The 15751-nt window shown below is 31.0% G+C and overlaps 1 protein-coding gene and 1 long non-coding RNA gene across 2 annotated transcripts; one reads left to right on the top strand and one right to left on the bottom strand.

The window, feature by feature from the left end:
* Positions 1 to 1778: 1778 nt before the first annotated feature.
* Positions 1779 to 5619, bottom strand: LOC137827227 (vacuolar cation/proton exchanger 3-like). Its single transcript, XM_068633483.1, has 12 exons — positions 5038 to 5619; positions 4465 to 4532; positions 4295 to 4323; positions 3791 to 3987; positions 3458 to 3670; positions 3228 to 3356; positions 3023 to 3139; positions 2841 to 2894; positions 2615 to 2731; positions 2428 to 2518; positions 2252 to 2316; positions 1779 to 2168 (listed from the first exon to the last, which is right to left on the bottom strand). Exons 1-11 carry the CDS (start codon positions 5308 to 5310, stop codon positions 2255 to 2257), a joined length of 1350 nt encoding a protein of 449 aa, XP_068489584.1. The 5' UTR covers positions 5311 to 5619; the 3' UTR covers positions 1779 to 2168; positions 2252 to 2254.
* A 1087-nt stretch (positions 5620 to 6706) lies between these two features.
* LOC137827089 (uncharacterized) lies at positions 6707 to 7827 on the top strand. Its single transcript, XR_011083655.1, has 2 exons — positions 6707 to 6967; positions 7518 to 7827. It is a non-coding gene; the product is annotated as an uncharacterized lncRNA (long non-coding RNA).
* Positions 7828 to 15751: the final 7924 nt, after the last annotated feature.

Raw genomic sequence — 15751 nt, 5'->3', positions numbered from 1 at the left:
TGGTAAATAACAAGATAAAGAAGATAGAAGAATATAAATATTGTACACAAAAATCATATTGGTTCAAATCACAAATTATCCTTCATCCAATCTTAGTTATTCAAACTTAAAATAAATGGAGTCCACTGTCTTCAAATGTTTGTACAAGAACTCATCACATGACAACACACACTAAAAGATCAACTTTTGAACACAATGAAGATGACATTGGAAGTTAAAAAAAGAAATAATGTACCAGATTTTCACACCATAAGCAAATCACAAGATACTTTCAATAACCTAACACAACCTTATGAATTTGAAATTCTTAAAGCATTATTTGAGAATTGAAAAAGAAAAAACTCAAATAATCTCAATGAATTTTCTTTTTACAGTGTAGTATTAGTTGTACAAAAAAGTGAGATCAAGGTTCTTTTTATAATGTTCAGAAAATACTTATTAAAAATTAAATCAGACGTATTTAATCAATTATTTCAAGGTGGTAATCAATTATTCTTACTTAATCTGAAAAAAGTCACAACGATGTTGTATGTTTTAATCGAATACAACATATGTTAATGGGTGCAAATTTGTATTTCAACTTTGTATTTAATTTGAAAAACAAAGTCGATTTGACCCTAAATCGAGTCAAATCAAATGGGTGCAAATTAAGTCAAGTAGGCTTGAGCATTTGACGAGCCAAGTTAGCCTAGGCTCAAGTCGAGCCAAGTTGGCTCGAGCCTAGGTTAGGTCAAGACATCTCGGGCCTAGTCAAGCCGAATCAAAACAAGCACATGTTCAATCGAGTCGAGGCTAGTCCATGTTCATCTGAGTTGGGGTCGACCCACGTTCGACCGTGCTAAGATAGGTTGAGGTTGGTCCTAGTCTGATCAAGAATAGGTCAAGATGAGTTTTCCTGGGTCGAATTGAGTCAGCTCGAGTCTGATTGAGTTCAGTTGGCCTATGCCAAGGTGAAGTTGAGTCAGCTTGGGCACAGGTCGAGCTGAGTCAACCTAGGCCCAGGTTGAGTTGAGTTAGCCTAAACCCAAGTCAAGCCAAGTTGGGGGCAAGTCCACATTCAACCGAGTAGGGGTGGGTTCACGTTCATCCGAGTCGGAGTAGACCAACGCTCAATCAAGTTGGGTTAGGCCCAAGTCGGTGCGAGTCTGATCAAGGCCAAGTCAAGCTATAAGCCTAAATCGAGTCAAGTTAGCTTAGGTTGGTCGAGCGAAGAGCCAAGTCAACTTGGTTCCAAGTTAAGTCGAGTTAAAATGGGATCACGTTTAACTGAGTTGGGTTAGGCTCATGTCGTGTCAAGTTCGACCAAGTCCAAGCCCAATTGAGTTTAGGTCGCGGTTTAGACCCATGTGAGACTAAAAAAAATTGGATCAGATTTGAGCAAGTCAAGTGATGCACATGTTGGACAAAGACATCATGTCAAAGCCATATCAAACTAAGTTGGATCTCATGTCAAGTTGAGTTGCGTCCAAGTTGAGTCGAGTTGACCATGTTCAAGTTGAGTCAAATCAATCCAGACCCAAGTTAATCCAAAATACAAAGATCAAAATATGAATTTATAAGCAGTTTCAAATTCTTATTTTTTTTAGCTAAAATTTGAATTTCTCTAATTTTAAATAATCCAATTATTGAAATCCTAAAATTTCAATTTCTTTCAAAATTCTTTATTCAAACAACATATTGTGATACAAAGCGTTTTAAATTCTTTAAAAGATAATGAACTTCTTGAAATATCGTATCTAAACATGAAAACATATGGTCGCGCAAAGAAAAACCAAACATCAATAGAACTTTGAAACTCTTTAGAAAGCACATGCAAAAGGTCGTACAAAGTAGAAACACAATAAATACAATATAGATTCTGCAAACTGAAAAGATATTCTTTCAAAAGCAAACTCAAACAAGAATACTCCACTTATTGGCCTCTACTGAAGCACATGATCAAAAGCAGCACTTCGATAGAACACACGTATGATTGATCATCTTGCACACAGTGGTCTATTCATTGCTTGCAACTACTTGCAAAGCTACTGAACTTCTTTTCTCCCTTCCTTATGGATATGAAAGTGATCAGAATGAAACAATAACCAATCCATTGAATTTGATTTTGGGTTTGGGTTTGGATGCTACACCATTCTTCATCTCGGGAAAAGAAAAAATTAGATCAACGCCTGCAATTCAAGTTCCCAGTTAACTCGTGAATTTTTATGCGCACTGAAGGATTATATTTATGTGCCAATAAGTTGCAACTTACCCACTAAGCACTTAGAACTGCATTAATGGCTGGTTTAGGCATGACGTTTGTAACATCACCTTGGTCTGTGAAAAATAAGTGATCAAATATTAGGAACGAATTACAAATTTATAAGAATATCATAGATTCTTACTATTTATGTGTAACCATTTTGAAATTTGACGTATTTTACTTACTAAAGGGTGTTCTTTGTACGAAGAAGCAAGCTCCAATAATTATGTAGCACAGCAGGAGAATAAGGCCTTTCATGTAGTGAGAAGTACCATCCTATATAAATACGGGTGGTTTAGTCAATCCTTATATTCCATTAGGAGATTGAATGAAAATATAGTGTTTTTGTCTCTTGAATTTTGTTAAGTATACCTGTAAAGTGAAGCTTGTGACTATTATTGCCAAAGCAACGGAACCTGTCTCTAGGATATTGAAGTTCAAATCCATTTTGATACCCATTATCCAAGCAACGATCACACATAAAGGGACCTATATTGTAATTGTATAATCTTTCATTAGAAGAAGCAGAAAGAAAGAAGAAACTGCATGAAATTATGAAAGTATCCATTTACATATTATAATGAGGTGTGTATCTTACCACAAACATGGCAATCTGAGTTGCTGAACCCAATGCAACACCCAATGAGATGTCCTGTAGTCAAAGCATACTTTAGTTTCTATGAATTTCATATTTTCTTTAAAACATTTATTGGTTGGTCAATAAGAATATTATGCTAAATGAGAGGAAGTGTGGAGTTTATAACACTCTCAAGTTCTCACCAGCTTGTTCTTGAAAGCAAATATGATTGCTCCTGCATGTTCAGCTGCATTGCCAACTATCGGTAGCAAGATTATGCTGAGGAAGCTCACAGACAAACCCCATGAATCTGATGCATCCTGTTAAGTTTGGCAATTTTAACATCGATACTATAACTAAACAAATTGAGATTCGTTTTTTCTAAATATGTTATGTTATGTCCATTACCTCAATTGTTTCCACCACATATTCAGACAACAAAGCAATGAATACAGTCATCCCAATCAGCCAAGCAATGCCACTCCAGAGTCCAATGACAGCTTCTTCATCTGAACCATTGTTGTCATCTTCATCCTCCTGGCCAATTCACGATGTTAAATACTTCTAAGATATTGGCATGAATTAGATTAATTAATTGCAAACCAACTTCACCATTTTCATGATTCAAGAAACCTTACATCTTCAGCTTCAAATAACCGCCTGTGTGTCCAGAGTTGAAAGATAATGTAAACAGCATATGCAATCAGCATCACAATGCTAGAAGCTCTTGACAAATAGAGTGAAGGATCAACCGTGAGTGCAGCTGAGGCAGCGCTATATTTGAACAGCATAGGAAGTAAGTAGCACAACAATGCCAACAGCAGCATAAGTGAGTTCACATCTCCTTGTCTCTGTAAATTCAATTTTAATTAACCTTAGTCGTTGCTCCATTATTAAAAAATAAAAAACACTAAGAAAAATGAAAATATACACACATTCGAAGAAACTATAAATGGATGTTAGAGTCTTACTCTGTCATATTTTTGTTCCACTCCAACGTTTGCAATGCCACCACACAATAGAGAGGTGCCAAGAACCAGAAGAAGGTTTGAAAGAATAGATCCCAACAGAGAAAACTTGACCACAGCAATTTTGTTACTGCTAAGGGCAAATATTGCTATTATGAGCTCAGTAGCATTCCCACACGTCGCGTTCAGAAGTCCTCCAACTGTAATTGAGAACATGTGAAACATTTAACTGCAGTGATACCACAATCAATTTTTACTTAACAATTTGTTGAAGCACGCTTTTTTATTCTAGTTTAAACCCATTGATTTTACTATTCCAAAATAAAAAGAGTATCACATGGTTTTGTCCCGAAAACCAACACTCCAGAAAATGTGATTGGTGCAATTATGTCAGAAGAATCTTGATCCTTGACGTTTATATTTATGTTCCAAATTAAATATTAACCAGTAAAGAAAATTTTCATTGAGAAAAATCTCCAAAATTGATGATGCACTCGAGGTTCATACCTGTGGGACCTGTGTAGAAGGCTACTTGTCTGCAGTATTTTGAAGGCACAATCACCAAAAGAGAAAATAGAGGAGAATCAGCAATCAACCCAGAAACAAAAAGCTTGTTGTATAACAAATAGTCCAGAGAATAAAAGAAAGGGTGCAACAAGTTCATGGAGGTTCCTTACTCAGTGATGAAGCTCACACGTTCAGCAAGTGGGGTAAGTCCAAGTAAGCTCAACAAAAAAACCCAAGGCTGTCATAATAATAATAAAATATAGAGTAGTCAATAGTCATATATAAGATAATATAACTGCAAATGATTACCAATAGAAAAACCAGTTTTCAACATAAAATCCTTTTATTGAAACACACCCTCATGAATTTTATAGTAGTTTCACTTGACCGACATACTTTGAAACCGCCCTCCTCAATCATAACTCATTTACGTGCCGTACTCAAAATATGATCTAACTAGTTTTATACTCAAGATTAGTTCATTTGGTTGTTGACCATGGTATTTATACAGATGTTAGAAAATGTTTCAGAACTTAATTGAATGTTGAATTAATTGCTGGAAAATGTCCCAGAACATTTAAAAAACGAAGTTATTATTTTACATCCATGGAAATTGAGGATTGATAGATAAACATTGGAACTAGTATAGATACTAGTAGTGATCCAGTGAAGAGCACAGGTGACATATAAAAGAAACATATGTGTTTGACAGGTTTAATGGAGTGATGAGAAGATGAACTCACTCTTCCAAAGCCACAGTACTCAGCAACAATGGCAGCAGGAATGGCAGGGATGAGAATGGAAAGCTTGGTGCCAAGAAGAACCTCTTGCAAGTTGAGAAGCACGTTTCGAAGAGTAGCACAGGGAACCTTGGAGACAAGAGTGCGATCAGACTTCTTGCGAAGTGAGTTGGAGGACTTGCTGTGCGCAGTGCGTCCATGTCTCATTTCCCTGGTCAACACCTTCGGGTTTCCGTTTTCCAATAGCCATGGTTCTTGTTGGTGAGAAGCCGCCATTTTTGCTAGCTGGTTTGAGCTAGAAGAAACACAAGGACACAGGGAGCACAAATTGTTATACGATAAGCCTTGCCTTCGAACTGCACAAACCACAAACTACGAGGGTATCTTGTTGCAGTTACTATAGATGATACCTACGTGTGCATGTATTTTTGTTCATGAAACAAAAGAAGCTAAGTGTGTATTTATAATGAGCATTCCAACCCTATGAAGGAACCTTCCTGGAAGTTTCCCTTTCTTTGTATATTATAAGATGATCTAAAATTCCTCTTAAATTTCACTCTACATAAAAAAAAATGTTACATCAATACATATCTTTTGTCCTTGTTCTCTTAAATTTCATTCATACATAACAAAAAATGATAATAATGTCATTCAGATGTGAAAAATTAAACTTAGTCAAAAATAATAATTTCCATGCCGATCATATATGTTGTTTAACATGCAAAACAAAATATGCCCTCAATGTTGTTTCAAACTGGGACTGATGAAAGAAACAAATACTACTTTAGCTATGGCACTGCATGATGCAAAGTACAAATCACTGTACGACTATACTTTACCATGGAGTTTTACCAACTTTGATTGCAAATAATGTCAATTCAACACTGAAATAAACTTTAGATTGCATTATTTATCTTAAAAATCATAACACTAATGATTTCATACTACTAAACACTGTTTAAATATTTGATATTAACAATACATAACCATTATATATATGATAAATATTACAATTATTAACTTCTCGGTCTTAAATCAAAAGGTTATAAGATTTTTTTATTAAATTATTAATTTCTTTTACTCAATAAAAGTTTTAAAATTTATATTAAATAAAAATATTTATAAAATACATTAGAGTAGTTTAGAAAATTATGTGTTTTATTTTCAAAATTTTAATATGCTATATTGATAAAAAAAATGTATTATAATTCAATTTACTCTTTTTTCAAGTTTTCATTAATTCTAGAATGTTATCTCTTTCAATTATTTATTAATAATATAAAAATAGGTTTTACTATATTTTAAATTTCAATAGAATGGAAGAATTTTCGCTTTGATTCTTATGAAAAATGTTGATTTTTTATTGTTTAAACTAAAATCTTTATTCTATCCTTATTATGTAGTTAATTATGAAAGAAGTCAAGTAATCATCTATAGTTTATTCATTAGGGTTTATAATATCATATTAACTCATGTCACTAGTAAAATTGTTAGATTTATAAAATAAATGTTATGCATTTTCCTTAAAGTAAATGTTATGGACTAGAAAAAAAAAGTATTATAGTAGCCAAGACAAAAAGTCACTCATTTAAAAAATAGACATTAAAGTTAAAGCTTGTTTGACTTAAATTAAATTATGCTAATTTGTATATTTCCCTTAATTATACACTAGTCAACATACTGTCTTGCATGGAAGATAGTGTCTTGACTGTGCAAGACAAGAAGAAATTAACAAACCACATCAATGCTGAAAAGTGGTTGACATAGAAAGTGGTAAGAAATTTCCCAAGGCAAAAGACATAAAGTGCTTTCTATCTGCTCTATATATTGCTCAAAATCATCTTGCACAAAACAATTGTTCGAGAGATTTAGTGAAGAAATCAGACTTGGTGATAGTTTTGCTCAGAGAGTGGGAAGAAGCACATTCCACAAGGTACTGTGTCCTTCACTTCCTTCATTTCCTTTACACTGTCTTACTGAAATATTACGCATGAAAGATAAGTTATGTTTAAGTAGTATAAAGGATAGAAGTTTCTTTCTTTCCATCCTTAAGACAGTATATTATTAGACTTTCTTAAGTAGACAATAAAATAAGAAAACTATTATGTACATTTTAAACTTTTACTTATACTTTTAGTTTAGGTAAAATAGTCACAGATTATTACTTTATATATGATCACATGAAATTTTCATATTTTGGATTATAGAGAACCCGTGAGTGAAGTTGCAACTTCCGTATAATTTTTTTCTTTCTTCTGCAAACACATAAGTAATAAATTAAAATTCAATCATTATGTGTATTTTAAATTTTCTTGTTAGTTTTGTAAAATCAAATAATGCAGCATAATCTGGGCCAGAATAAGGAATGTCTGCAGACATGAAAGTATATTGGTTAGGATTAATGCTGGTCTTTATGATATAATATAAAAAAAATATTCTCTCCTTATTAATTATGTCTATTATTTGTTGCATATCTTCTACAGATTCATCATTATTTTCCTTGCTCTGTGAACACTGTAGAACATGTTTTGATCTATATCAGACCTTTTTATTTCACGTGGCTGTATGGTAGCTGCTGCAGAAGTATCACAGCTCTCTATCTCTCTCTCGTGACTATCGTAGCTACTGAGGGACCGCACCCATTTGTCTTTATAATCAGTGTGTTTTTTCTTTCAAATTTAAGTCTGACATCAAACATGGATGTTATTATGATTTAAAGATATTTTTAACCCTACTATGTTGAATTTTAGAACAACACTCAGTACTATACTTAACCATTTCTGATATTTTCTACTCAGTCACATGAACATATAGCTAGAAATGACTAATCAGTGATATTTTATTTTGTTCAAGTTACTGATGTTTTTAAAACATAGTTAAAGAAAGAAAACAAAAAAACATCATTCTATGCTAGAGAACATGGATTTATAGGATTTATGATTAATGTAAAACTTTGATAACTGCACACAAATGCACAGTAAAATATATGAGTTTACAACTCTTGTGTGAAATAATCAAATTTTAAAATTACATGTGAATGCAATCCTCCGGATGAATATCAGTGTCAAACCCACCAAAACATTTAGAAATATGGAAAACTAAATTTACATATCCTTGGCCAATGAAGTGATGGATCACAAGATTGCAGAATCAATGATGGATATTCTACCATAACCATGTATTCGTAATTTGTTTTGTCGCATGTACATATCTAACTGTCCAAGAGGCTCAGCCACGAGGGAATCACGTGAACTGGTTCAGCTTTATGTTTGTGTCTATCCTTTCTCGACCAAAACTGGAGACAATGGATGAATAAATGAGAATTGAGAATTGTAGCAAAATATTGAAAACTTGGTTCTGTCTTCTGTCACATTATTATCTTCACTTGCATCCAAAACTCATCAATTGGTAGTTCCATCTAATCTGGTAAACCTCACTCTTGAATAGCCACCCTTCAGTGTTCCCAATAGCCACTAACATGTTTGCATCCTCAAGCATATATCCCCACATGCATTGGTTTCTTCCTACCTTCACACCTTCCACGAAGCTTCCTATTTTCCCTTCAAATATATACTTCTTATCAACCTAAGCACACTTGCCAATCTATGCAACCAAATTGCTATCTTTCCTTTAGCCCTATTCTACACTACTCTGCAATCTTTTCTCCACAACCATCAAATAATTATTGGTTGCAAATTTTTCAAATTGTTGTGACTCTTAATTAGTTTCCATTTTATCATTAAATAACAAGTATCTATCACAATTTCACATTCAAATTTTGTAGAAATAATCATGTAGTTGAATTGAGAGTGGACAACTAAATTTATGAACTCCATATATATCTAGTTTTTTTACTACTTAATTTACAAATAGAGCTGTTTGCAAATTGATTAAAGTTTAGCAACATTATCTAACAAATTTGCTTTTTTTTAGGTTATCCAGTAATTTGTTTTTTTTTTATTACTACAAGAAAATTATTAAACAGAAGTTTAATGATAAAAAAAAATTAATTATTATATTTACTAAATTAGAGACATTTTAGAAAAAAAAAATTGATTTTTAAATTAATTTTTGTTATTGATAAATAGTTTCTAAATTAGTATCTAATTAACTGTCAAGATTTTAATTATCGATTATTTTTTTTTCTAATGCAAGATTTTAATTACCGATTATTTTTTTTCTAATGCAGAACCATCTCTAATGTAATAGGTTAGAACATCATAAAGAAAATTATTTAACAAATTTTATATATGGAAGAAAATTGTAATATTGTTTAAAAAAATATTAATATTGAGTCAATTGTAAAACTTACAAAATTATACAATGGAAGAGAATTTATGTGTAGGAATTTAAGTTTGTCTTAAGTTGTAAAATCCATAAAATTAAGATAATCCGCTCATTTGAATGACTCTGCACATTATGGATTTTTTTGGTATGAGAAAAAAGTAGTTTGTTTAGTTGTCTTGGTTGAAATATAAATGTATATATTCACTAAAATTTATGTTTATTTTACTGTAATTTAGTTTTGTTTGGTGAAATAAGTTTATATTTTTCAGATTTTAAGATGATATAAGTGTATTTCATACTCCATTATTGGATTTCTAATTTTGTTATTAGGTGAAATAGATTGCAGGATATCTCAATCATATACGAAAAGAAAAATACTTTAATTTATCAACTAACATCATTTATGATGAAAGATATATTGATGCGTGAGAGAAACAAATTTGATCATATAATTAAAATGAGAATATAATGTTAATCATTCAGCAATAATTCAATAATTCAATGATTAACATAATTTTTCTTATGAGTAAGCTCTCTTGAAACGTAAATAATAACTTTCTAGGTTTCCTTGAACCTTCCTCTGTCGCTGTTTGTTACAATCTTATAATGTTTGTTTTTATACAATGTCTGGAGTCTCTAGAACCATATTATAAAGAGCAGAACATTGCGTGAGTGTGTACATTTATGTGGTTCTTATTCCAATATGATAATATTAAAATAAATTTGGCCACAATCCTCAATCATGATGTGTAGAGATATTTTAAATTATACTGTGTCTATGATTGAGATTGGACCACCTGAACTCAATCTCATAATTCAAGAAGTTGAAGAGATATATAGTACAATAGTAATCACAGGAGAATGTCACGTAGGAATTCACCACCATATTTTTTTTACTTTCATTATTTAACAATTCTATGTTTTCAATTAGTAAAAATGATTAAATTAGATTTTAATTTAATAAACTTAAAAAAAATTAACATAGAAAAAAAATTGAGCATTTTAATAAAAAAACTGTTTTTTTTATCAATAAAAAATAAATTAATTAAAAAAAAACACTTCAAAAGTATTCCAACGTTAAGAACTGTTTTTATAATGTGTTTATAAAACTTTATCATATATATTAAGAAAATAATTGTAGGCACAAAAGTTCCTTACAGTATCAATTTGTAAATAACAGCAATAATTGGATTGTATTTTTTTCTCAATTTATAAGTCATCAATGTTCTTTAAAATGAAATTATTTTGTTATTCTTTCCTTGAATAAAACATTTTCATCATCACATACCAAAGCCCCTCATGTTAACATACACTTTTAATCAACGTATACCAATTTAGGGGTATTTAAGGAAATATAAGACTAAATTTTCCTCATGTAAAAAGGACCATGTATATATTCTTGTACAATAGGTTTATTGAATAATGTATTTCAACATTATGATATTAGTTCCTTATAAAATATTAGTAGTTATGATAACACCTAAATATAAAATAACCCTTCATTTAATACTATAACATACAAATTTTTTGTATTGGCTTGAATTCTTAGACATGTATATTTTTACAAGTCAATTGTTTCTTAGGATATATATATATATATATATTAGTTATGCAGTTGGCTTTTTTTTTAGGTTTGGAGGCATGTTTCCTATTTTTTTTTTTATATATGATTTGGAATATCTCTAAATACTTTGATTTGATTTATTTATTGTCGATAAAAAAAACTTTAAATATATAATTAATAGTTTACTATATATAAAGATTTTCAACTTGGAATGTTGGTTGATTCCATATAAAGTGATAGTACAAATTAATTAATATTTTATATTGTTATATTTTTTTATCAACAATAAAGAATAATATAAATGATGGAAGTAGTAGGGATACTCCAACATTTCTATAAAAAAAATTAATAGAAAAGCAAAAGTTGTGATCTTAAAGTTTCCAACGCATGTCCCTCAATAAATTGAGTATCACCCAACCTCCCAAAAGTTTGTAATCAGACTAGAAACCTAACTACAAAAATCTCCTCAGAGTATGTGATTACAAACATAAACAAAACAAACTTATCCATCTTGTCAAAAAAACAAAACAACAGCCCAGAAAACCAAGGGATATAAGCCTTGAAATGTCACCTCTTCCAGCTCTGTTTCAAGATTACTACACCTCTAGCCCAATTGAATTTCCTACAATTTAAAAATCTAGGCTCTGTGAAGCCTGATAAGAGTTATCTTAACAAAGAGATGCAAGTGATAGGACAAATACATCAGTTGGAATAAGAAAATATAGCCTTTGGGAATTTGGATGCTATCCATGTCCAGGTTTTGACCTAAATCATCATGAAAACTTGTTTCCAATCTGGTATTTGATTGTTAAAAAAAGATATTGTTTTTCAAATTCCAAATAGTACATACTATTGCAATCCAAATAATTTTCAAAATTTTGTTTTCTTTTTTGTCATAACCCATGAATTCAAAGCCAATAAGGTGGAGTCTAGTTATAGGATGGTGAACAAAAGTGATACCTAACCAATTAGCAATATTATTCCATATTTTAACAGCTGCAGAACAATAAAAAAAAATAGGTGGTTTGTATCTTCAACCACTGTATCACACAGGACACAATTGAGTGTTTGCATTTTGACGTTCCTTCTTAACAAATTAATTTTTGTTGCAATTTTATCCCGCAAAACTCTCTAACAAAACATTATGGGCCAAGGTAAAGCCTTAAGGTTCCATAGTTTGACCAATTGCTCTTTTGTCTTGTTATCTTACTTTTTTTTCACATTTTAAGAAATGTAAGATTGTTGTAGTTTGAAGATTTAAATAAGTTTTAAGTTGTTTTAAATTTTACTATTTTAATTTAGTTCTTGTTAAATTTTTGGTATAATTACATTATTGGTAGCCCTACACCCCATGCAGAGTTAGTGAGCCGTGTAATAGACGATCATTTCGCACGGTTCGGGAGGCACTTGAGTCAGCCGCCGGCGCCCGACTGCGTCTTGGCCCCTATCCAATTTGTCAATATTCAATTTACTACAATAGTTTAAAAAAAACAATTTGGTCCCAATTTTTTTAAAAAAATATACAATTTGGTCCCTTCTGCACCAATGAAATTAAGTGTTGACAACATGGCGCACACAGTGATATTGGTTTGCACATGTGGAATGTATAGTTTGAACACCTAATACTATGACACTATCATATATGAAATTTTTGTTTTTTATATTTTAACTTTTAGGCAGAATGAAAATGGAGAAAGGAGATTAAAGAAGAAGGGAAGCATGAGAATGGCTCAGAACACCACTCTCCATCAATCCTCGATGCCCCTCTTTGCAAAGAGCGTGACACCTTCGAGAAAGATTTGGATGTGAATGACAATGGCACGTGGGATTTGGGTATAGATAAAAATGTAAAATTTTGGGAGGATAAGTGGTTGGAGAGAGTAGAGCTAAGGAATGAATTTCCAAGGTTGTAAGGTCTATCTTTAAATAAAGATAATATGTTGAATCAAATTGGGGAATGGTTCGGTGTTAGTTGGAGTTGAAAGTTGGAATGGAGAAGGAACTTGTTTGTTTGGGAGTCAGATCAAGTAGGTCAATTGGTGTCTCTGTTGGTCAATAAGGAAATAGTCGAGGAAGTAGTCAAGGAAGTTGTTGATTGTGAAAAAGTTGATAATTGGATTTGGAGGGAGGGGGATTCAGGGAGGTATACAATTAAGTCTGCTTATGTAAGTTTAAGGAGAGAATTACATGGCGAAGATAGTTTAATCTTTGAACAGTTTTGGAAGATAAAGTTTATCCCATCTACACATATAACTAATTGGAGAGTGCTACAAAAGGCTTTAACAACAAAGGATAATTTTTCTAGACATGGTGTTGTTTTATTAAATAATTTGTGTGTTTTCTGTTGTGTGGAAAAAGATTCTATAATTGCAAAATTGCTTGGCTTATTTGGGGGATGTGTTATAATTGGTTGGGGTGTCAACGACTAATCATTATGATGCGAAATCACATTTTATGCATAACAAAATTCCTTTTTTTAATTCTACAAGCAATAGAATTTGGGAGAGTATTTGGATAGAAATAATTGGGGAGATTTGGAAACATAGGAATGGTTGTATTTTTAAAAATGATAGAGTCGATCATGTGGAAGTTTTCACTATTGCACAAATGAAAGTTTGGTCGTGGTTACTAACAAAGGAACATGTAATAGATTTTTCTTATTTAGATTGGTGCTTGAAACCTTTGGAATGTATAAGATATATTAGAAAAGGTAATTGAGTTGTGTTTTCTATTGTGCCTTATGTAATAGTAATTTTTGGCTTGTTGTAGACAAGACCATGGTTTGTTTTTCTTCTTTTAGATTGTTGAATGTGCGAGGATCCTGGTTTGTGTTGTGTTAGTTGAAGGGAGTCCTTTTCTTCGATTTATTAACTGTAAACTATTGTCAATTGTTTTGGAGCGGAAATGAGTGTTTGTAGGTTCAAAGTTCCTAGGTTGTTCAACTAGGAGAGAATAATCAATATGAAGGAAATGAGCCTTGTTGGAATTCAAAGGTGGAAGTGGTCTAAGGACCTGCTTGTGGTTTGGACTTTTGTATGAGGTTTTTTTGGTTATGTTTAGAACTTTTTATTTGGAATGCAGAGCAATGTTTTGAATGTCATGTAATGTCCTTATAAAATATTATATTTGTAGGTTGTGCTTGAGAAGTTATTCTTTTCTAATGTTTTATTAAGTTTGACATGTAGGAGTAGATGGTATGTTAGAATCTGTTGTATAAGAGTTGGAGTATCTCTGAAATACTCTTATTATTTTATTTTTTTCTTGCAGATAAAAAAAAGATTTGGATGCGAATGACTTTGGATATGTCTAAAGTATAAATGGCATTGAAAAAATTAATTTCAATTGGTTTAGTTATGTGATTTTAATTTCTCAAACTCAAATAAACTGGTAATTCTTCTTTACATATTTTTGTGCTATTATTTTTACCAAATTCTCCATATTTGTTGAAGAATTGAAGTACGTGGCTTTTATTGGAAGCACATATTCAAAGCAATCAAAACTTCTTGAATCTAGGAACACAAGTCAACATGCTTATGTGAACCCAAATCATGAGTTCTTGTCAAAATCTACAAGGACACATTGAATTTTAACATGTTTGTATTAAACTTTAGCATGGTTGTGTCACGTGGGTATAGTGAAATTAACTTCTAGAAATATTTCCCTTAGTATAGCAGTGTGTTAGGATATTTTATAAGATAATTATTTTTGTCAAAAATTAGAAATATTTAAATTTATTTAGATTAAAAAACAGTAATTTGATTATTTCAAATTATAAATTTAAATTCTATATAAAAATAAGTAAAAAATTATATATATAATCTTGTATTTAGTCTTTTTCAAAATGGTCATCGATTTGATCTTAACTAGAATTTTATTGCCTATATTTTAGTTTATATATTGTTCACTTAACTAAATCTTAATTAATATATTTTATATTTAGATAAGCGTTGTCGATTTGTAAGGATTTTTTAGTAATGATTATAGATTTTTTTTTTATTAATGTCAATTTGTTAAATTTTTTAGGGTAAGATTATTAGAATGAATTTTTACCCATATTTTTTTATATAATAAATAAATTTATAACATGAACTATACTATAATATTATAACATTCACGTTAGCGATAAGTAAACATGAAATATTTTAGCATTCTAGTCACACTGAACATTGTTTGTCAGGTAAGAAAAACTAGCAATGACTCCTTCTAATATTTTCCTTATTACAATTGCACGGGATGTCTAAAATTTGGACTATGGACAAAATCAATTTCGCATCAAAGTACACATGGACGAAAAATATATTTAACCCTTTTCACAAATGATTAGTTTAGGGTTTAGGGTTTAGGGTTTAGAACACTTTTATCTTTTAATCTATTTAGAGATCTCTCTAAGAACATAAAAGCAAATCAAGGATGATTCATTAAGTATACAAGTAAGCATACACTAAATTTTATGGTATTGAATTTACGGTTAGAAGTTCTAAGTGAGTCTCCACTATATTTTTAATGTGTCGACTATAATATCTTGAGAACTAAATTCATTCTTACAAAATCAACTCACAAGATAATGTTTGTATCTACTTATATATTATAAAATATCTTTACTACTAGTTAATGAAGAATCTGCAATATAATCATTAATGATTATAACAACAAACTGCAAAGATAAAATAATCTATCTATAATCGCATATAGTAAGTCACACTTTGCATGACATTTTAGTATATCAAAACATGTCATTTGTTGAATGGTTAATGCATAGTATTTTTCTGCTATCACTACAAAAAAAAAAACTGATTTACCTACGGACAAAATCCATAAGTAACAACAAAAATCCGTAGGTAAATCAGCATTACCCATGGATTTCCC

Source organism: Phaseolus vulgaris, chromosome 8 (genome assembly GCF_000499845.2).
Source record: "Phaseolus vulgaris cultivar G19833 chromosome 8, P. vulgaris v2.0, whole genome shotgun sequence".
In the NCBI taxonomy this organism is placed as follows: domain Eukaryota; kingdom Viridiplantae; phylum Streptophyta; class Magnoliopsida; order Fabales; family Fabaceae; genus Phaseolus; species Phaseolus vulgaris.
The sequence above is the reverse complement of the archived record's forward strand: the minus strand, read 5'-3'. Positions and strand labels throughout refer to the sequence as shown.

What these genes read in the sequence shown, in the direction of transcription:
- LOC137827227 (XM_068633483.1), bottom strand. Translation starts at nt 5,310, where the DNA reads ATGGCGGCTTCTCACCAACAAGAACCATGGCTATTGGAAAACGGAAAC. An exon ending in TTGCTTTCAAGAACAAGCTG is followed by an intron (nt 2,895 to 3,022) that starts GTGAGAACTTGA and finishes CTTTGACTACAG; the next exon opens with GACATCTCATTGGGTGTTGC. An exon ending in CTCAGATTGCCATGTTTGTG is followed by an intron (nt 2,732 to 2,840) that starts GTAAGATACACA and finishes ATTACAATATAG; the next exon opens with GTCCCTTTATGTGTGATCGT.